The sequence below is a fragment of the Diorhabda carinulata genome, chromosome 10 (genome assembly GCF_026250575.1).
Source record: "Diorhabda carinulata isolate Delta chromosome 10, icDioCari1.1, whole genome shotgun sequence".
NCBI lineage: Eukaryota > Metazoa > Arthropoda > Insecta > Coleoptera > Chrysomelidae > Diorhabda > Diorhabda carinulata.
This window is the reverse complement of record NC_079469.1, coordinates 6587975-6611193: the sequence shown is the minus strand read 5'-3', so window position 1 is coordinate 6611193 and position 23219 is coordinate 6587975. Positions and strand designations below refer to the sequence as shown.

Here is a 23219-nt window from a genome sequence, read left to right as displayed (position 1 = left end):
TTATCTTCATTTAAGTCGTCATCAATAATATGATTTCCAACAATTCTTGCCCAAAGATTAAATATATCAGGATATTTCGTTTATTCTTCTTTTATCCAGTGATGATTCTCATTAGATCAATCGCAGCTATTTTGATGATTAACATAACCGTGTGTGCTCTCATCAGAAAACAAAATCTTTTGATTAGATCAAATTGTTATTTAACATTGCACTCAATTGTTTTCAAAAATACGTTCTCGTATGAAAATTGTCTTCCATAGGCTCTTGAGATGATTTAATGTTCCTTTCATATACGAAAAACCGATGTGATTGATTAACTTCTAGTAATAACGACACTGATGAGGAACTAGTCAAAAAATCACATGATTTTTAATGTTTAAAATTGTTTATTTATTCAAATAATCAAAATTTTTCAATATAAAATATTTGAAAGGATTTTGTAGTTGTAGCAGCGAATTTCTTTAGTTATATGGATACGATAGGTCAATATTTGAACGTATTTCAAATTGAAAATTGTTGAATACGCAAAGGTGATCGAAATTCAATTACCTTAGCCGGTTTCTCTTTTTTTAGGGTTTGCTATGGAATGGAAATTTGTAAAATTTATATTTGCAAACATGTATAAAAAATTATCCGTATTATTATCGATTTTCTCCAAGAAATAGTCACGTTCGTATTAGATTTACTTTATGTATGTGAAGGAATCTTTAAACTCGATTTTCGAGCATTAGATTTATTTTAACTGTTGCAAATTTATTAAGAACCACTAGCAATACAATAATTTCTTGAATTCTCACCATTATCTTTGCTAGAATCACCAAGACGCGCTAAAACGCATAGATTTCTACCCATTTCAAATGATCTATAGAAACATATTAATTTGATAATATTACCGGGCTTATCACGTTTAATGGGGTAAATAAATTATTAATTTGATAAATATTCACTGTTGGAAAATGGAATTGGCCTAATAGGAATCTTCACCGATTGGAAATTGTCATTCTAAGTTAGGCATCCACGCTCCACAAGATGCGGGGCTGTAAGAAAGATCACGCTGACTTTTATCTAGTTTCTCGACTGCCAAATGTATGGAATAGCACTTAGACGGTATACAAATACGAAGAACTTGTTTTCTTCAGCTCAAACGGTGGGCTCTAGGCTTATGCTAGACTGTAAAAACGTCCTCCAGTTCTTTGTTTGTACTCGGAAAAACGATGATGTTGATTCGCTCGCTAGAATGAAATCACTGTCCAAAGCCTATTCTTGCTGCTATTACATCTTTCAGTTGTCTTCTCGTGAAACAAACTCTATGGAGATAAATGGAAATATCTTGCTGCCTCTCTTACTAAATATCTGCGCCACTTAAACAGGCGCAATATTCGACTAGCATCTGATATTTTAACCGAAGAAGATCAACTACGACATCATCTCCATATTATAGAAGAGCGATCAGTGAGAACGTGCCATCATTGAGCAGCTCATGAATAAAGACAGACGCTGAATGCTATTGGAGTTAGAGAGGACTAAGGGCATTTTAACTCGACAAGATCAACTAAGACGTCATCTCCATATTTTTGGACAATATATGCCAAGCTTAACAGTTTGTCTAATGACGTTATGAGGTTCAGTTGTTTGATTGGATTAGTTTTAAGTGGTCCCTAATCGCCTATAATCCAACTGTTAAATGTTTAATGTAGTGATGGAATGCTTAGAGAGCGAAATGAAGTTGAAAAATACGCTTTTCAGAATAAATGACTGACGTAAAAATGAATGTCACCATTTTAGGAGCGGGAGGGGCTTTAAACCATATTTCTCTTTTAAAACTTATCAAAAATCTGTTAAATAAATTGTCGAATGAAGTGTTGTTGCCAACTCAAATTTAAAAAACACTTTCATTAACAACTCGTAAAGACTGTTAACTGAAAAACGAGAATAATTAATTCCATTTCTGATCAATTGTCACTGTAGAATTCGTTAAAATAATTTATGGGTAGACAAACCCAATGGTTTCCAATACACTACATCTAATGAGAAATGTTTATATGTTTATTATTTTTCTTTACAGAATTTTGGTGCATTGCAACGTAATTGAAATCCAAGAGAAATCGTTTTACAAACTGGAACACACCAAAAGCTTGTAAGTTAATTAGAAACATTCTATTTCGACGAAATTAATTTGTAGAATATTCAATTTGATCAAAGGTGTACCACATTAACTGTTTGCTCGAGAGTATTGAGAAATCTATATTTAATCTAATTTGCAAACTACTAAAAAAAAGTTTAATTAACTTTTCACTTTTACATACAAAGATTGGGTCATAAGTTATGGCAACTGTACTTAAATGTGGAGGAATCACAAGTTTGTGTCATATGAAAGTTCCGCAGGGATAATTTGTATGTAGTAAAACAACAGATGACTCTTTAATAGGTGATAGTAAGGTCTGAGCAGTACACACACATCAAAATATCTTTTCTCTAAGGGATAAATCTGATGGAATGTCACAGGGAACTAGTGGAAGCCTTTTAAAATAATACCCTGCCATGCCTCACAGTAGAATGAAAGGTAGTTTAAGCTGAGTTAGGATAAGAAGGACATATGTCAACCAATATGATGCCACAGCGTCATCGTGCAGCTCTTGGATGAAGGTAGACGTTAGATGCTACAGGAGTGAGAGAGGGAAAGTGGCATCGAGTGAGGATATTGCATAATAAGCTACGGTATCGTAGGGCGTTGTTTGCAACAGCACCGAAAATCTTCCATCCTCAATTAAACATTACTCTTCCGCGCTTCAACTGAAATTAACTGGCGTGTTGTCTTGGTGTAGAACTTTTAAGTTGACTTTCCACAATTCTGATCGTATCTTTTCCATTTTTTCACGAAGTTTGGCAGGAAATTGAAAGTAGTAATTTTGATCGATAGTTTGATCCTCAAAATTCTAGTAAAGATGCGCAGTCCCATAAATATCCCTGGCTGGAGACTCTTCTTACTATTACACAGAATTAGGAAACCTTGTCTGTCCTAATAGGCTTGGTAATCCGTTTATAGTTCTCTCAGACACTCTCGCCTTAGCCCTCAAATCGCTCTATAACTGGAGAATCCTCCAGGTGAACAAGATACATCTGCTTGGTCAAATCCTCTCCACTTATTAATAAAATCTTGACAAACGTATCTGGAGAAGGCAGAGTTCATTGCAGCTCTCCACTTTAATCTAGGTGCTGGTAGTCTGTTTTTGGTCATAGCCGTGGCCTAGCAATAATCTTTTATTATTAAACGAAGGTCTAAAAGCTGCAGAGAAGTTACTTACTGTAAGAAATAACGGAGGATACTGCTACCTAAATAGAATCGAATTCAAGTGAGGAATCGATAAATTTATTTCTTTTAGTTTTTGTCAGAGAAATCGGTGATATTTATATATTTACAGATGCGAGAGATACATTCGAACGAGGAAGCTTTACGATAAAGTAAATGTCAGTTACTAGCTCCGAATTATAACAAAGATCAATCTTGTAGTTAGGAACGAATGTTATTTTTTGTTACTGTGAAACTCACTTTCACATTTATGTATTATTTGCAGATATTTGGATAACAATCACATCAAGATCTTTCCAAATAATCTCTTTCCTCCAAGAAATAAGTTGCACATTTTGTAAGTTTATCAAAAATTAATATTAAAACAAAACTTTCATGAAATTTTTTGTAGATCACTGATGTACAATGATATTATGCGAATCCATAAAGAGGCTTTTGCAAATTTGGAACATCTTCTTGAGCTGTAAGATTATATTATAATCAATTAAGAAGTCAGGAAAAATATCAAGTTTAGATTTAGATTCATTCATTCTACCGAAAAATGATGTTTGAGAGTTGAATGTTCGCTCCATTTCATTTCGCCAATCAAAGGATGTAACAAGTCGTGCTTAATACACAATATCATTTATCTTCATAAGCTATAAGTTTCTACATCTAATAAAAGTAACGCTCAACCAATTCATAGTTGTCTCAATTTAAGTCTCTTGAGGTTTTTCGAGCGACTAACAGATATGAAACGTCTTCAGTTAAATTTAGATTGTCATTTGGTCAAAGCTAACCTAACAGTCACCGGGACAAAATATCTGAAAGAAAAAACGTAGGTCATCCTTTGGTTGCTTTTAATGAGATAGCAATGAAAGATTTCATAGTTCATGTAACTGGATGGCTTGAGCCCTTTACTCTTCTCCAAAACCTCATGCTTCTCTTTGGTTAGTTTCTTCTTTCTTCTATAACAGGTCTATCGGCACTTCTTTCCTTTCATACTGGTTCTAGGTTGTCACTCCACCTCTATCTAGCGTCTGTTATATGTTGGTTCCATTATTTTTTCAATAAATTAATGTTATCTACGTTATATGATCTTCTGATGTTGTCGTTTCTTTCTTGGTCTAGTAGGATTTTTTCCCGAGATCCGCCTGAGAATTTCCATTCCTGCGGACTGCTTGTTTTTGATTTTCTCATAATAGGTTCGATTTTTGCATTATGAACTCGTGCCTTTGTTTCTGAAGACAACACACGACCTCTCACCTCGTCGTATACATCTCCATAACTAGTTAGCTCATTTCAAAGGTACTTGAGTTTAATTGTCTGTGGAATAATTGGATCTTCTAGTTTTACTTTCATCTGATGGGCTCTTTCCATCTTGTATGAATTGTTTAAAATTAAAAATTATTCAGCTCTAGAATAAAACTTTCGCTCAACAAATCCAGATTCCTGTTTATCACGTATAGAAAATTTGTATTGTAAACGGAAGAAAGAACACTTTTGACAGGAAAACCAACGTCCAGATGTTTTCACATCGAATCTTATGAATGAGCGCACAAAGATGAGATGTGCAACTGTGACTTCTGTGTAAACAAACCCGGATGGTAAACAAAAAAGATCCATAACCTGTACTATGGAAACGTAGTGTTGAGCATAACCATATTTGAGCGTTGCTCAGAGTAAGTTAGAAAATCCGAAAATCGCTTTCCAATGCTCGTTGATAGTTTTTGAAGTGTTATCAAGTTTATTGCGATAGAAAAATTCGGTAGACACGCCGCAAATTACGGGATCATTCAACTCTCTTACTTGAGAAATAATTCTCAATTGCTTTTATCATTTTAGGGATTTAAGAGGAAACAAGATTTCAGAAATTGATTTACAAGTATTCCAACATTTAAACAGACTTGAAATATTGTAAGTATTTATTCGATTACCTAGCACTTTGATATACCCACCTTTAAAAGGTGGTGAAAAAAATTGTGTTTTCATTTTTTCCATAAAAATTCATTGATGCACTCTTAAAGGACTAACTACGGGTATTTTTTAAATTATACGGGGTGAAATTAGTAACCCCTCACTATATTTCATATGAAAACTTTTTTTGAAAATAAACTTTTATGAAATAAAATTATAACTTCAACTTCTTGTTGTATTTATACATATTTTTCATACTTAAATTTATTTCTAAAACCAATAGCTGCAGAGAAAAAAAATAAACACCATAATTTATCATGTTTTCAATAAATTGAGTAAAAAACAGTAAATATGTAAAAGGTAGTAAAATCCCTAATAAATGCATACCTAAAATACCCGTAGTTAGTCCTTTACGAATGTACGAAAAGTACAGAATTTTTAGAAATACTCGGAAAGGGGTGGAAGAGTCTTTTTTTTATAGCCAAGATCCATCTTAATTTCATAAGAGCAATCACCTCCTGAATTTTGTTTGCATGGGTTTAGAAACACCCTGTATATTAACAATAGATAAAAAAATTAAAAAGAAATCATTACGTCTCTTTGAGCATTTATCATAACGCAAAACTAACTTATTGAACTTGTCTTCATATAAATCCATTGAGCTTGAACTTGATGGATATTTTCGCAACACTTTCTGATGAAAACCATTGGATTAGGACTCTTTTAACCTCGGAAACAGGAAAGAGTCACCTAGAATAAAATTTGGTCTGCATGTAGTCGACTCGTTGCAAAAATATATACATTGATTTAGCAATCTACTTTTATGGTCCAGCGATGCCTCCAGTAATCGATCAGGATAAATCTCAAAATAATGTAAACATTAAATTCGTTGGTTATATACTCCATAATTGATTTGAGGTGGTAAAGACAAAATTTCGTCAAGTTTTGACAATGGTAACGCTGAAGGAATGTTAAATACGTACAACATTCGTGTAATTTTATATTTATCGGATAAATAACGTGGAAGAGATCAGAAACGAGCAGATGCAGATTGGTAAATCTACGTTCCAGTTCCAACGATATTTCATGCAGTGACAATCATTTTAAATCAGTTATTTAGCTCGTATCCTGTTGCTTTCTGTCGTTGAAGAAATTGGTTACTGCCTGATATATTGCGGTTTCCTATAGTTTGTTTGTTTTATCGAAAAAAATGACTCTATAGATTGTCACCCTATTGCTTCTCCATAAACTATTCGACTGTGAATATCATATGCGGACACATACCTATAAAAATCGAATCCCGATATCGCATTGTCACACGTGAACAATTTTCTAAGCGCCTTACAATTTCAATCACTTTGAACTTTTACTACCAGCGCCATCTCACGATATGTGATTTTCTTGTCACTTTTTTTTATAATCTTTCTTATCTTTTGAACTATGGTTTAGAAATGATAAAATATCAACCACTTTTCTTATGTATTATAAATTGGTTTTTTTATATACGAGGGGCGCTTTTTTTCAACCTCCGATGGGCTATAAATAAAAGACAAGTTCAATCACCGTAGAAATTGAAACATTTGTCATAGCTGTGGACAAACTTCTCAATAACCTCTTCAAAGAAAGTTCCCGCCAATGTAGCCTAACCGTTCAGTAACAAGAGATTACAAAACAGACCTTGAAACTTCTGGAAATTCCGTAGAAAAAGCAGTAATGGTGAATCTACGGAACCATTCTCTCAACTCGTTGAACCAGGTCATCTGAAACGACAGATTTGCGTCCTTGGCCCCTTTCATCATGCACATCATCACGGCCATCTTTAAACTTTCAACACCATTCACGCACAACACCATCACCATACACACGACTCATTCTCCGATGGATTTCTGCAGTACTATTGCCTTTAACCTGTAGAAAACGAAACACACTTAGCAATTCACACTTGGCGAGAACATCAATAATGGCGGACATGTTTACGAGGCTGTAGCACAACGCCGACTGACGCCTGAATGTTAACAAAGATGCAAGAGCTTCGCAGTAGCCTACAGCGCATTCCCGCTTTCTTTTGCTCGCGTAGAGTGTGCACGGAGCGATCGGAGGTTGATAAAAAACCGGCCCTCGTACTTTAGATAGTTCATTGAAGTGGAATTACCAAATTATTTAGTCTTGATATTTTATTTCTTCTTCTTCTAGGTACTTACAGAATAATCAAATAGCATACGTCAAAGTGGGGTCTTTTCCAAAATTGTCGGTATTTCAGTTATCTTTAATGGAAAATAAAATCAAGGACATAGAACAAGGAGCGTTGTCAAATTTAACACAATTAAGGAGTTTGTAAGTATAATGCTTTGTTTGTATAGTTTACAGCAGAGTTTGTATACGGACGGCAGAGGCCTCCCGCCTCCACTATCCGTACTCTCGTCGAATCAGTACGTACGCGCCGTTTAAAGTCACCGCACGCTTTTGTTTCGCTGCATAAATACTATAACAAATGGATAAATCCATAAAACGTAAAAAAAACCAAAATTCTCCATCGAAAATGTGACGAAAGCTACTGTTTTTCATATTGCGGAGATGGATCTTGTCCAACCCCAATATTTGTTGTGTGCAAAGAAATTTTAGGTAATAATTCAGTGGCGCCCAGTTATCTAATACGACTTAACTTAACCACTAAACACTCATCAGTAGCCCAAAAAGACAAAACGTATTTTCAACGTTTAAAGGACCAATGGAAGAAGCAGGTAAATCTCATGAGTTCGTCTTTCAAGACCTCAGACAAACACAAAATCAAGCTACGTGATCGCTAACATGTTAGTTAAAAACGTACTCTCTTGCTGAAACTTGTCAGCAAAGAAATTGTCAAGATAATGATTAGCTAAGAAGCTGCAAAAGAAATTGAAAAAGTACCTGCATCGGTAGAAACTATTTCACTTCAAATTAATGACATATCTATCGTTGATTGAAAAATTGAGAGTAAGTGGATTTTTTGCGCTACAAGTTGATGAGCCTACTGATATCAGTGGTCCCGCGTATCTCATCTCAAATGTTAGATATATTGATGGATGTGAAATGAAAGAGGACTTTTCATTTTGTTTACCACTGCGTAACCATACAGCTGGTGAAGAAATATCTAAAGTAACGGAAGAATATTTCAAAGAACATAATTTGGAATGGAGTAACTGTATAAGTGTTTGCTCAAATGGAGCAGCAGCTCTGACAGGAATGGTTAAAGGCTTTATAAATAAGGTTGATGAAAACAATCCTAATATTGAAGAACATCATTGTTTATTATTCAGCTCTTATAACGAAGTCTCTACCAGAGGAACTATCAAGAAATGATCAAAATCGGTCGCGACCGCTGACCTCTCGTCTTTTTAATGCAGTATGTCAAGAAATGGGGAAGATCATCAATCATATTTTAAAAATATGATGGTTTTTTCACAGGAAACTACTTTCCCGAATTTATGAGTTAAAAAATGAGACTGTCGTTTGTTTTTGCAGTACCAGGGCTCAGATTATGCGTATCTGTGTAAAAAAGAAGGATGGCCTGCATATCTAGCAGATATATTTGCTCACTTAAATGAACTAAATAAAAAAATGAAAGACGGAAATTCCAATATTTCAACATCGTTAGATAAAATTAAAAGCTTTCGAGCTTTATTGGAACTAAGGATCAGTTGCGCTATCAATGGTAAAAATGAAATGTTCCCGAATGTCATGGTAGCTAATCCGGAAAAAAGAGTTCAAGCTTTGATTGTCAAAAACTTGTAACTTCTTCCGAAGAATTTCTATTTTCCTAAGATTGATCTGCAACCTATGGACTGGGTTCGAAATCCATTCTCCGAGAACATTCTTTTTGGACACTTACTAATAAATGAGCAGAAAGAACTGTTGGAAATAAAAACGGATCGCACGTTGAAAATAAAGTTTTCAGAAACAGATTTAGAACATTTTTGGATATGTGTGAAAAACGTGTGCATACTATTGCAATACTTTTGCCATTTACAACGACTTATTTATGTGAATTAGGATTCTTACTAAAATAAAAAAAAAGAAGAAAGCCTCAAAACGATCGACGAAGAGATGAGAACAGCTGCGTCAACCATTACTCCAAATTTAGACTATCTATGCTTGATTGAACAGGATTATGTTTCGCATTAAATACCTTTCTTACAATTTAAAATACGTTTATTGGTTAATAATAAATATTATTTCGATGATTATTAATCAAATGATGATGAATATTACTTAATAATGTTTTTTGTTTGTGGTGTGCCTTTAAAAATTTGTACCTTTTCCTAGGTGTACCTAGAACATAAAGTTTGGGGAACATTGCAATACAGAACCATAAATAATGAAATGAAACTATAGATACGTTTCAAATATATTTAATATTTTACATAAAATGAATAAACATTCTAAAAACAATATCAGGCTTTGCAGGTCGGCATTACAGGAGCAAGTTTTTGGTTATTATTACATTTAGATGACTCACAAGTCGAACAACTTTTTATTGTAGCGTTGGTGTTTAAAATTCTTGATTGAGATGGTAACCATTCACAATAATTCCGTTTATTAGTATTTGCAGGTTTATCCCAGCATCTACGTTCTACCAACGGAAATACACCACCTTAAACAAATAATGTAATAGTATAGGATCCCGATATATAATGACCACCTCCGAAATGTTTATTTGGTGAAACATATTTTATATTCAATTTTCTATTGGCACCCTCCACGGAAAAATCCGTGACTCTAATTTCAACCATAGAGACACGGACATTTTTAAAGAAATGAGCCGAGTGAAGCTCTATCTGTGTCTCTAATTTCAGCACAACGTTACGAGTGACTAATATCTGTGGCAATTGGATACGGATGATTAGGTTAGGTTCGGTTAAATTATGTTAGGTTAGGTTAGGTTAGGTCAGGTTAGGTTAGGTTGGTTTTAAAATTTTTTTGTTTCTAAGATTAAAATTAGACCACGGTTTTTTTTCCGTGGAGGGTGCTGATGTTGGATCATATGGTAATATTTAGAGACTCGGAAAAAAGCTTCACTCTGATCCTTCTTCTTCTTCTTCCTACTCCATTTTAGGCAGATTGCCTGTGGATTATCACTCCATTTTTTTCGTGGCCTTCCCATACTTCTTCTTCCCAGTGGTGAGTTTTGCCTCGTACTATCCTTACTATTTTTCCTCGCTCATTCTACATATGTGTTCGTCCCATTCGTGCTTTCTGCTTAGTATCCATTCGTTAATATTTTCCACTCTGCATTTTTGCCTTATGTCGCCGCTACGTTCCCTGTAATTCTGATCCGTTTCTATGAAAATGTACGGGTCTATGAGGTTAAAATGATGGCCACGGATTTTTCCGTGGAGGGTGGCGATTTCGGAATACGCGTTAAGACTTAGATATACGGAAAAAGCTTCATTCTGATCCGTTTCCATAAAAATTTCCGAGTTATATATCAATATATAAATGTCGTCCAAATAACGTCTCGTTCCATTTTCAATAATACTTTCTTCTTCTCTTCTTTGGTACTGATGACTTTAGTCATACATTGAAAAGGAAAACTAGAGATTTTGTTTCGGAATATTTGATAAATCCTATGGGTTAATTTGCTTGCGAGTGTTAGAAAATCTGACATCTAATGTCTTGGTGAGGTTTACATCCAGTGATGTAACCTCTTGTACCTCATATTAGGTCTATTGGCCAACTTTTTTCAGTCATTTTGCGTTTCTTGGCGTTAACAACTCCTCTAGTAGTAGAGCTGGGTAGGTTTCTATAGTTTCGTGGTGTTCAGATAATTTCTTGTACATTGTCTAGTATTTTAAGCTGGGATCTCTGAATAATATTTATATAAGATTTGGAAGCGCAATCCCACTGCTCTATTCCATATGTCCATATAGACTTAATGACAGATTTGTCGATAAGGACTTTGTTTTTACGTGAGAAATTGGACTTTCCCCCTTTCAACCAATGTATTTCTCTTGTTTTATATCAAGTTATTTTTTTGTGTTGTGATGCTTCCAGTTTTTTGTTTAGGTGGATTCCTGAGTATTTAGCACTATCTACATGTATTATTTAACTAAATTGGAGGACATGTAGCCTTACGTAGCTTGAATGTTACATTTACTGATTTTGTCTCATTAACTTTAATCCTTCATTTTTGTATCCACTCTTGTAATTGGTTTGTAATTGATCAGTAGAGAGAATGACTGTTGTTGTATACTGTGTCTCTGGTATATCTAATGTATACAGTATGTAAAATAGCGGACCTAGTACGCTACCCTGTGGCACTCCTGCTGCTATAGTAAACTGTTTGGAATTTTCCTCATTATCTTTTGTTTAGAAGGTTCTGTTGATTAAGTAAGATTTCATTAGTGGGTAGTAGTTTGGGGGCAGAGCTCTTTCAATTTTATATAGCAGCCTTCTGCAACACTATGTCAAAAACCTGTCCGATATCGAGGAAAACAGCAGCAGTATTCTTTGTTTTCCACAGCTCTGATTATTTTCTGCGTGAGTCGATGAACTTGTTTCAAAGTAGAATGTTTGTGTCGGAATCCAAATTGATGGCAGGGAATTCATTCCTGTCTTCAGATATTCTATTTAGCAGTAATTTTTCAAGTAGTGTGGACATTGTAAGAGTAAAAGGCTTATTGGACGGTAAGATGACACCAATCAATATGATTTGTGCAACTTTATATGATTTTAGCCAGTATCCGAATCTTAGAATTGCATTGTAAATGTATGTTAGTATTACCACCCCCTTTTGTGGCAATTCTTTCAGCATTTTGACGGTTATTGGGTCGGAGCTCGGTTCTTCTTTCGGGTTTATTAATTTTATTTCATTTTGTACTTCTTGTGTTTATTGAAATTGCTAAGTTTTGCTCTACTGCTAGATATATTTCGGGACTTAGTGGCTGCAAAAGTGTAGTGAGATGATCTGCAAATAAATCCACTTTATAGGAAAATAGGAAAACTAACGTTTACATATTCTACGGGCTTCATACTTTCGATTGGGTTGGAATTTATCTAATAATCAAACCGGTGAAATATTTGAAAAAAAACTTTTATAATTATTAATTAATCATAATCTGCACTGAAACTTGCTAGGCATCAAATAAACATCTCGGTGAAGGTCGTTTTATATCGAAATAAAAGTTAGTTGATTTTCATAATTCTGATTTATCGAAAGTAACTCACTTTGATACTCTATATATGTTTCAAAACACTGTGTTTCACAATTTTCCGTTTCGTCTTGACTTAGTTCTCGCGCACATTTCGTGTTTGGCCCACCAACGCATGAGAAACATTTGAAACTTGCATAGCCTGAAAAACTCAACCAAAGTTATTCTTGTTTCCAATATTAACCAGAAAATTATAATCTTTCGGTTCCATTATACGCGAGGCATTAAATGTAGTCCGGTGTCTCGAAATAAACAAACTTAAATCATTTAAACCGAAATGTTCACACTACAAAAAAGGGTAACGTTTACCGACAAGTTACAATTTACAATTACAGAACAATTAAATCTACTAATCCAGCTATATGCCCGGATCAACAACTTTAGACGTCTTTCTTTAAGGATTAATACGGAAATGATAAAACAGGTGGTTGATACCAATTATATTATGGGAGCTGGCAACGTTTAGAAAGCAAGAATTTTAGTTCAGCTGATTTTTTGATATTCCGTCCTTCTTGATATTACGGTTAGAGTCTGGGCTACCTGGCGGTAGCGGTAATCTATGTTTTTTGTTAAAACTGCAGGATCTGCTTATTAAAGTGATGGAATGTTACTAAGTTATTAGTAAAAATGGAAAGGAAGTACTATTTGCTTATTAGTCTGGCAAATTTACATAAAACAAGATGTTGATGAGTGATTACATCAAAATTTTTACAATGGGAACAGACAATCTATGTTCCGTTGCCACCAGAATGAAGATGTTTAAAAATTAAGCTGGCAAATTATGAAAAGGTACAGTCTAAAAAATAATATATCCTGTTTATTTAAAAAACAGAGTGAACAAGTATTTATCAGAAAAAAAATGCATGGATGAGACATTTAGTTATTGTGTGCAACAGAGGTGTCAAACTCAATTTTGCAGAGGGCCATATATTAAATTTTGGATTCGTAGGCAGGCCAGATTGAAAATAAAAAAAAATTAACTGAATTATGATAAAATTTTATTTATTAAATCATATAAGTATATAATAGTTGTTAAAAATCATATAGTTATATCCAGATACGTGACTTTTCTTGTGATTGACAAGCTTATTGATGTCAGGTATCATATTCGTTGTAGTTATTTTAAGAATTGATTGGAGATGTACAGTCGTAAGTCTTGTGCGATGTTTGTTCTTATTTATTTTCATGAGTGAAAACATCTGGTCACATAAATAGGTGCTACCAAACATGCAGAGAATGCGTGCTGCATGCTTTTTTAATTCCAATCTCTTGAAATATTGTGCATAAAATGTAAGCGATAATCTCATTAAATTTTTTTTTCAAAATACTGTCCGATGGAAGATCTATCAACTCCATTTGCAAATGAACTGGTGCCGGTGAAGCTTCAAAATTGAATGGATTGTTGAAAATTGGGAATTCCATTACATTAATTTTGTGAAAGTCTTCAAAACGATTGTTGAATTCCGTTATCAAATTTTGCAGAAGTTGAGAATATTGAGTGACAAACAGATTGTTACCCTGTAACTTTGTATTAAGATCAGTTAACTATTTATTCATATTTAACAAAAAGGCACAATCAATCCACCAGTCATTGTCATAATCAATTTGTTTGCCTTTGTCTAACATGAAAGGTTGAATAGGGTCACGTATTGCAAAAAATCTTTTTAAAACTACTCCTCGACTGGGCCAACGAACTTCGGTGAAATAAGGAATATTTAAAAACTTTTCGTCCAAATCTTGTAAAAATTGCCTGAACTGTCGGTGATTTAGTCCTCTGCTTCTTATAAAATTAACAATTTTAATTATAGGTTGCATGACATGGTTCATTTTTAAATGTTTGGATGGCAATGATTCCTGATGAATTATACAGAGAAATCCCACAAAATTCCCTGATATTTTCTGTTTTAATTTAGTTACAAGACTCGAATGTTTGCCAGCCATAGCAGGAGCGCCATCCGTAGTTGTGCTGCTAAGTATATTCCAGTCGAGTTTATATTGTGCTATCAAATGCTCAATTGCAGAATAAATATTATTTGGTGTTGTAGTACCTGTCAATGGAACGCACTTTAATAGTTCTTCAGTTTTTTAAAAGTTATTGTTAATGCCTCGTATAAAAACAGCAAGTTGATCTGTATCAACAGTATCAGCGCTCTTGTCAACAGCCTTTGAAAATTTTGTAAATTCGTTAATTTTCTCCTTCAGCTGAAGAAACAAATTTTGAGATAAATCATTTATCCTTGAAGCAACAGTGTTTCTTAAGAGCGAAATATATGAAATTATTGAATTTTGAGATGGAAATGAAACATCGGCAAATTTCAACGTACACTCTTTAATAAAATGACCATCAGTGAAAAGTTTTGATGTTTTCGAGATTTCTAATGCAATAATGAAACTTGATTTCAGGACATCTTCGCTCTCTGTATTAGCTTTAGTAAACATAGATAATTGACCTTGAAGTTTAGATTTTTTTAAATGACAATGTGTCGATTCATATTTTTTCAGTGTAACAATCGAGTTTTGACTTAGGATTCGTATCATATCGTCGCTTCAAATTAAACTGCTTACAAACAGCAACTGTTCGATTATAAATCAAACACAGTGATTTACCTTTCCATTCCATAAAAAAATATGCAATTTCCCATTTAAGCTGAAAAACTCTGCACTCACTATCAATTTTACGTTTTTGTGATATTATGCCAAAATCGTAACAATTATGGAACGTAACACAATTATAGATATCGCACGCGCATCACACAAACAAATTCACAATACCTTCACAATCACTACTTCGCAGTACAATTAAAATTCTTCTCCAGCCGTATCGCTTCTATTACTCGACTCAACTGACTCACGTCACGCCGTCGCACTCGTTTTATATGGTTCAGAAAGGTTCTAGTCTAGACTCGAAGCGCGTGGAAAATTCTATCGTTCTCGACAAAAATAATATTTCCGTTTGCTGCTATTGTCTTTCTCTCTCGCTTGTCTAGGCACGCGCTGCCCTTAAAATTACTTACAAACGTCCGTAGACTTGAGAGTACGAGTATTTAAAACATCCGTAGAGGTATAGAATGAAGTCTAAAAGCTCTAAAAACATGATTTTTCTTTCTGTGACATATTGCAATCGTGGGACTTATTGATACGGCCTAGGGGCCGGAAGCGACCCGCGGGCCGTATCTTTAACTTGACTGGTGTACAAAATTGTTCCACTATTCGTACTCTAGAAAATAGCGTTAGCATTCTATTTATTTCTCTATAAACAACTAATGTTTCCTTGTTACTAAAGTCTTACTTCAAAAATGTCGGTTTGGATTTGAAGTGGTTGTACACATAAGGCTTCCTTTTTATGAATCACACTGTGATTGCTTCGTATTAATTATTGCGATGATTCAAATGAAAGCTGAAAGACTTTCGAAATACGATGACTATTTAGTGGAAAGCTACATACATACAATAATAACATATACTAGCCTGTTTTCTGAAACCAATTTTCTATCAGAAGAAACTAAAAATTAAGATGCTTTATCAAGAAAAATATTCCTAACTAGAATAGTTTCAATACAACCATGTTGTAAATGCAAACAACCAATAACATTTCAATACATCAAAATTTATATCTTCCACTCTAGTTCCCCACGTCTCTTGCTCCTATTATATCCTGGTTAACCCGGTCATATTATCCCGAAAGCAGGATTAGATGGAAGGCGGAATTGATAGTAGGCCAGAAAGCTTTTTATCTCTTCAATATATATAAAGAAAGATTATTGAATTAACTTTTAGTTTTCCCAACAGTTGCAAAAGTGATTTTCTCCTTTATGGATACGGAATTATTTTCAACAACGTTATAAACTGAAAAATATGTTTTTTAAAATTTACTTTAAGGAAGATACAAGGGTTGATCGATTATTCCTCTCCTGAACCATTTATAAAACAAAACAATCAATTTTCACGCCATATCGTTCTAGATCATGTACAGACTCACGCTAGAAACTTATACTAGGATCCTGTTGAAGTGTGAAGTGAAGTGAAGTGTTGAAGTGTATTATTGTAGCGTGAAGTTATCTGAATATTTCAGACGAACGCGTTCATCATATAGTTCACGTCAATTTGGACATGAGAAAAATTACTGCAAAATCGCTCCCCAAATATTTGAATGTTGACTTCTTAAACCGAATTGTTACTATGGATGAGATTTGGGTACATTTCTACGATCCAGAAACAAAGCAACAATCGATGGAATGGCGATTCCTCCATGGTTCTCCAAGACCTAAGAAGTTTCGTGTCCAAAAATCTGCTGAAAAAGTTCTTACTTCAGTTTTTGGGATTGCCATTGAGTAATCATGATTGATTTTTTGGATAAGGGTAGAACAATAACTGGAGATTACTATTCGACATTACTGACCACTCTACGGGAAAAAATTAAATAGAAAAGACGCGGAAAGCTATCCAAAGGTGTTTTGTTTTTGCAGGACAAGGCCCCTGCACACAAATCTCATGTTGCCATGTAAAAAATTCGTGATTTAGCGTTTGAATTACTAGAACAGCCCCCTTATTCACCACATTTGGCTCCGTCCGACTATCATCTCTTTCCTCAACTGAAAAAAAGTTTAAAAGGTCGTAAATTTTCTAACAACGAAGAGGTAATAGAAACTGTGGAGGTCTGGTTTGTAAAGCAAGGAGAAACATTTTTTTAAAAGTCTAGAGACGTTGCAGTTTCGTTGTAATAAATGCATCCAATTAAGAGGAGAATATGTTGAGTAATAAAATATTTTGACATTGAAACTTTGTTTGGTTCTATAGTAGGCTAAGAATTCAATATATCCTCGTATATAGACAAATAAAGTCTATGCTACTTGCTCAGAAACAGTCTAGGGTGTACAATAGATAAATAGGTGAAGACATTTCATGACCTTTACATCCTAACTCATCTAATATTAAAAAAAAATTTCCATTCCAATATTCTAAAGAAAGAATAATAATATAGTGTGTCGCAGAAGATATTTCGGAAAGCATGGTTTAATAGAATGGTTTCCACGATAGCCCGACTTGATTATAATAAAAACTAGTTTCTGAAAAAAATTATTTTTTAGTTTATTTGAAATAACAAAATAAATTATTTGAAAAACTATCTGAGAACGCAACTTCGAGCGGTTTTTGGAATAAGCTATCCATATGTTAAGACAATTCACAATCTTTTATCATAATATAAATTATAATAATTTAGTTTCGAGAAATATTAGTAACTAAATATTTATTAATTCAAACTCAAAATATAGTTAAACTTACCATATCGCATATGCAGAACTAGAAAAAATATGAAACAAATACGTAAACGATGCATTGTTAAAAAAACGTTAAACGTAGAATGTATATACGTAAATTTGAAAGCCAATAGAATGAAATGTTATCATTTTTAATTACAGTAATTAACGTATTTATTAACTTCATATTTATCATTGTGAAGCTTGTTAACCAAAAAACAAATTTTTTCCAAATACAGGTGGTGTTCAAATTATTAATTTTTTTATACTAATTATATCCTTACTTGAAGAAACAAAAAATACGGTCAAATTAATAAATAACAAAGGATTCTGCAGTCTTCATCAGCACACCATTGTAGAATCGCTAAATTGTTTTAAAATAAGAAATTTGAATCAGTCGCAATCATATTCTATTTGACACATTATGTCCCATAAATAAAACAACTGTTGATCATCATTTCATTGCTTCAAATCCTAAACTTTATTTCCTCGTAAACCTCCTAAACTATTTCAAAATAGTTATTACTAGTTTTAGTTGATACATTTACTCCACATTGTAACGTTTTTCGTATTTATTTACACTCTTTCTATTCGTGGGGGGGATTCATAAACACTGTCTCTTACTTTCTTAATTTATTACCAAACTATATAAAACACTTAACTTATTATAATTTATTTATAAATATCTCTTAAGCAATTCCTGCGATTACTTTTATTAATTCATTCTTTTCACTACGATTATTTATTTAAAACTAAACTAAATGCGCTACATCATCTACTCCAAAAAGAAATCTCCAGATTTAAAACAAAAATAAACAAAACAAATAAATGAATAGGGTTTCCTGGAAATTATTCAAAAGAAACAATGTAAATAAACCGCTTGGTATACATCAAACGAATGCTACCATATGCGCCTTCACCAAATCAAAAAATTCCATTGCAGCTACACATGGCCGCCATACGGTCCCCTTTTACGAACTTATTAGTAACAATATTATCAAAAAAGCAGATCCTAACTATGGAAATTCAAGTACACTCCTGTTGTAGAGTTTCCCGTGGACCCTTGAGGATACACCTGGACCACTTTGGGAATCACTGCTTTGAACAATATAAAAAACAAAATTCATCAACGTATTAATCTAGAAAACAAGACCTTTCGGAATTGGAATCCTCAAGATATTAGGGTAAGATGAGGAAATGGCGGTCAATTGAGCATTGATCCATTTTTCAATTGATTTTAAGGACTTACGGCATTAATTTACAGAGCCTATGTAGTGGACTAAATATATATATCAAGCAAATTATCAATCTATCACGGGTTTCATATTTTTCAATCATTTTGTAAAACCCGTCATTAACCGCTATTACCCTATGGTGCTTGTAATGGCGGTCTACTGTTGGGGTATTACCGATCATTCAAAATTAACAAAGGTTTACTTATTACATGTAGTAAAACAAAATAAAGCGACGTTTTATTTATATCATCTTTATTTTTTAAAATAATTATCCAAATTATTGAAAATCACACATTGAGACGCATAGAAACTGTCTTTTACTTAGTTTTTAAGTATATTATATTCATTTTGTTTTGTTTTAACCAAAGTGAACTTTTCTCCTAAAATTAACCAAACACGTTCTTCTTTATCCGATCTTGTAGCGTACTGAAGGGTATGTCGAACTTCTTGGCTGTTAATCTTAAATAATTTCCAGCACTAACGGCTTCAATAGCTTTATCTCACTACTATTTTGTCCTTTTTCCTTTCTTTGTGGTTCTTTCCTTGTGTGGCTGCATCAACTTAAGTATAAAAATAAGTGGTAAATGAGGCATTATTTTACAAATAAATTAATAATAAGATGTCTTATAAATACATACGGGGTAATACCGACCATTGACCGGTATTGCTCTATTATAATGATTGCCATAACCCCAAAATTTGAAAACAGTTTCTTTGGTTTGTCACGAAAAACCTGAATAACTTTCACAAAATCTAACAAATACATAAGATAGGATAGTAAATGTATAGTAACGAATTTTTTAAAAATATATTTAATGGTATAAATCACTTTAAACTAAATTTTTGATTTTATAAAAACAAAAAACGTCCGTACTTTTACACAACTGTCAAGCTCACTACGCGCGATGCAAAATGGCGCCGCTTGGTAAACAAGCTTACTCGGCTCCATACTAGATGGCAATATTAGTAGCAGAATGTTTTTGGAAGTTTAAGATTTTAACGTGACCGGCATTGCCCACTGACCGCCATCTCCCCATTATATCCTATAGGCGTTACATTGGTAGATTAGAATTTTTTTCTCTTATTTCGTTAGTTAAACAAATATGCTTGCGTGATTTTGTTTTTAATTTACTCCAAACTGTTTCTATGGGATAGTTCATACTATGGTAGTATACTACATAGTAGGACAGCGAGAGGCCAAGGACTGTTAAGCACATAGGCCCCTTGTGCCCCACTTGAAATTACCGGTCGATGTCATGTGTTTGAACTACGGGCTATAGAATGTATGGCTTATCAAAAATAATTTCAAGTCGTATATTAACATTATTAATCATTTTTCATGCGTTTGAGGTTTTGAAATCTTTTATATCAATTCATTTAGATCAAGTATTTTACTTGATGCAGATGATATTTTGTCCTTTTTTTGTGTAGATCAAGGATGGTTGCAGATATTGAATGTTATTTTTGTAAAGGAACCAAAAGAAACAGGCTGGAACTATTCAAATTAATTACTTTAAATGTGACTTCTGTGAAAAACCAATTTTCTGGAAAAGGTTTTTATATGTTTAAAAAAGAAAAATGAGTTGCGTTTCTGGAGAAATGTGGTCGTTTAACTGACAGAAATAAATCATTTTGAGGTTAAATAAAGTGCGAGACAAAATACTCACCATTACTGTTGGAATGAAATCGATGATGATGATTTAGCTTTTTTATAGAATTCAACCTTACGATTTAAATCGAGAAAACATACAAGGAAGACAAAGAAAAATTTTGAAATAGTGACGATTTATTTTTCAATATAGTCTCCTTTTAGATCAAAACACTTAACATAGTGGTGATTCAAACCCGTCTGAAAAAAACATTTTATCAAAGTGTACAAAGTAGGCCTCCTCCAATCGGCTCAAATTTCTGTCCAGAAAGTGACTTTTTCAAGTTTGGAAACTAAAAGAAGTCGCACGGAACCAAATTTTGATATAGCAACAGTTCAGATACCCTGTGACCGTTTTATCTCCAGTTAATTGATGTATGTATGTTGTGAATACCAGAAAACGGTAGCAGTCGCCTTTTCGACAGTCTTCACCTTCTTTGGAGCAGGTTAGCCGAATGAAATCCACTATTCCGATTGTCCCTTGATCTCTGGTGTGTAGCAGTTGATCCATGTGTCGTCGACTGCCAAAAAATTAGGCGAAAATTCCTTTCGAATATCGCTTAAACTTGACCATAGTGAGCAAAAGCAGCCGACAGCTTTCTCATACTGGAAATTTCATACAGGATATGACCCACGCTATCTTTTGATTTGCCTATCGTTTCAACTATCTCACGTACCTTCAATCGGTGGTTTTTCAATTTGAGATTGTAAATTTTTGACACATTATCATGGTAATAGTTGGGGCACCTGGACATGGCTTACCAAAAACCGACGTGTGGGTCGTTAAACCAATTTTTGACGGTCTGCATTGAAGGAGTCGGTTTACATGGCGAAACGATCCGGCTGAAATTTCTATAATAGCCATCTACGAAAATGTACTACACGATAAGAAAGGGCTTTTGTGGTAATGGCGCCATAGCCAAGAAAAAAAACTTAGATATAAATCACGTTTATTGTAAGTTATAATGAAATAGAGACCAAAATTTGAAAAATTTTACGAATTATCATTCATTCTGTGCAGGTCTATATTTTTCTCTCAGAAATATAAATAATAATAGCAGTCACAGCTAATTAGCGATTGAAGTATATACAGGGCTTCTCAAAAAAAACCTCCCCCTCTTCTATTTCGTACGGTGATAATTAGACTGATGAAATTTGGAGAGTGAAAATTTCACTTTTGTCTCTACTAGTGGTATCAGGTGACAAAATAGACATTATTGACGTCACCAGGTAACTGAAACTAATAATATTAAATGGGACCTTATGGCAAGTGATACCTCGTTTGAAAGGTATTTAGAATTTTTTGTTATTGTTCATCAATGCTGTTTTTTGTAACAATAAATAACCTTGAACAAAAATAGACTCCTCGTTAATTATCTAAAGTGAATATGGCTCTTCTAAAATTTAGAAGATCTTCGATTTTTTGGACTTTTATCGTTTTGTACTTAAACAGCAGATGGTTGAGTGACTTTAAGAATAGTATTTTTAAAAAGGAACGTTACACTACAAAAAAAATTACAATGAATAAGTACGTAAGCATCTTAATTCAAATTTAACATTTTGTTTTTAATCGTTCATCATGTTTCTCGTTTGGTATTCAAATAGTGATAGAATTGCAAGTTGATTTTTAATCCAGAAGGGTTCTACGATATAGTCCTCGAAAAATCCTGTTTTTGTTGACGCACAGGTGTTTATTTTCCCTAGACCAATATTTCAGGGTAGACGGTTTAAATTTACGGTGTATCAAAAACGTAGATTCATCATTTATCATACGGGAAAGTAACAGTAATCATTTCGTGTCGAAATCGACTTCTATAACGTTAACTTATTCAGAAATTTGTTTACTTGAATAAGGATCACGGGTTTCAGCAGCAATACAAACATTTATTTCCTCGTTCTATCGAATTCTATTGATAGGCTTCTCACTTGTATGAATGGAACAGTTTTATTTATAATTGATCTCGACGTTCTATGAAAATTTATGCTTGTAGCTTAGAAGTGAGTTGGTTAAGGTGTATTCCTTGAATTTTTTACCATTACTATACACTTAATTAAAGAAATAATGTTGCTACTATTTCGAATATTCAGTAATAATTTTATAACCCACAAAAATAACCCAAATTTTATACAATTGTAATATATTATCTATCTACAGGTATCTACATTTCAATTTTTTCATTATGTAGGTATTCGACATTATGCAGATCAGTTAAAAATGTGTGATTGTGTTTTAATGCCTCCTGTAAATATTTTCAATAAATAATTACAATTTATGATATTTTTCTTCAGAATGTCTCTTTATGGCAAACCGTTTCCTTGGCATATACAATTTTATTGAGTTGAACAAAGAAAGGTTTCTGTTTAAAAATCGATTGAAAAATTTATTTTTACTATTTTTAGATTATACAGGTTGTCCATATGAAAATTACGGATTGTTAACCATTGGGCGTATTCCGTTGGAAAGACTACATGGACGTACATAATCATCAATTGAAAATTCATAAGTCACTCCCGATTTTTCGAATAAAGTCTTGAAACACCCTGTATATTTTGTGGTCATAATTAATTTCTAGCTAGTTACGATTAAGATTTGAGCTTAAGCCAGATTACAATGGAGTGAATGGCTGTTTCATCAGGGGTTATGATTTATACCTTTCTTTCCCTAATATTTTTATCCGCTATTTT

At 33.4% G+C, this 23219-nt stretch overlaps 2 protein-coding genes across 2 annotated transcripts in view; one reads left to right on the top strand and one right to left on the bottom strand.

Annotated features, from left to right (window-relative positions):
• LOC130898905 (relaxin receptor 2-like) overlaps positions 1 to 23219 on the top strand; it is a 72528-nt gene that overhangs the window by 27861 nt on the left and 21448 nt on the right. The window contains exons 6-10 of the mRNA XM_057808501.1: positions 2066 to 2137; positions 3576 to 3647; positions 3702 to 3773; positions 5135 to 5206; positions 7400 to 7540. Coding sequence (XP_057664484.1) covers positions 2066 to 2137; positions 3576 to 3647; positions 3702 to 3773; positions 5135 to 5206; positions 7400 to 7540 — 429 coding nt within the window. The remainder of the gene's footprint in view (positions 1 to 2065; positions 2138 to 3575; positions 3648 to 3701; positions 3774 to 5134; positions 5207 to 7399; positions 7541 to 23219) is intronic.
• On the bottom strand, positions 9579 to 17776 carry LOC130898875 (uncharacterized). The gene is made up of 3 exons (XM_057808457.1): positions 17677 to 17776; positions 12410 to 12535; positions 9579 to 9836 (listed from the first exon to the last, which is right to left on the bottom strand). Exons 1-3 carry the CDS (start codon positions 17729 to 17731, stop codon positions 9637 to 9639), a joined length of 381 nt encoding a protein of 126 aa, XP_057664440.1. The 5' UTR covers positions 17732 to 17776; the 3' UTR covers positions 9579 to 9636.

What these genes read in the sequence shown, in the direction of transcription:
- LOC130898875 (XM_057808457.1), bottom strand. Translation starts at nt 17,731, where the DNA reads ATGCATCGTTTACGTATTTGTTTCATATTTTTTCTAGTTCTGCATATG. An exon ending in AGTTCTGCATATGCGATATG is followed by an intron (nt 12,536 to 17,676) that starts GTAAGTTTAACT and finishes TGAGTTTTTCAG; the next exon opens with GCTATGCAAGTTTCAAATGT. An exon ending in AACATATATAGAGTATCAAA is followed by an intron (nt 9,837 to 12,409) that starts GTGAGTTACTTT and finishes TATTTGTTTAAG; the next exon opens with GTGGTGTATTTCCGTTGGTA.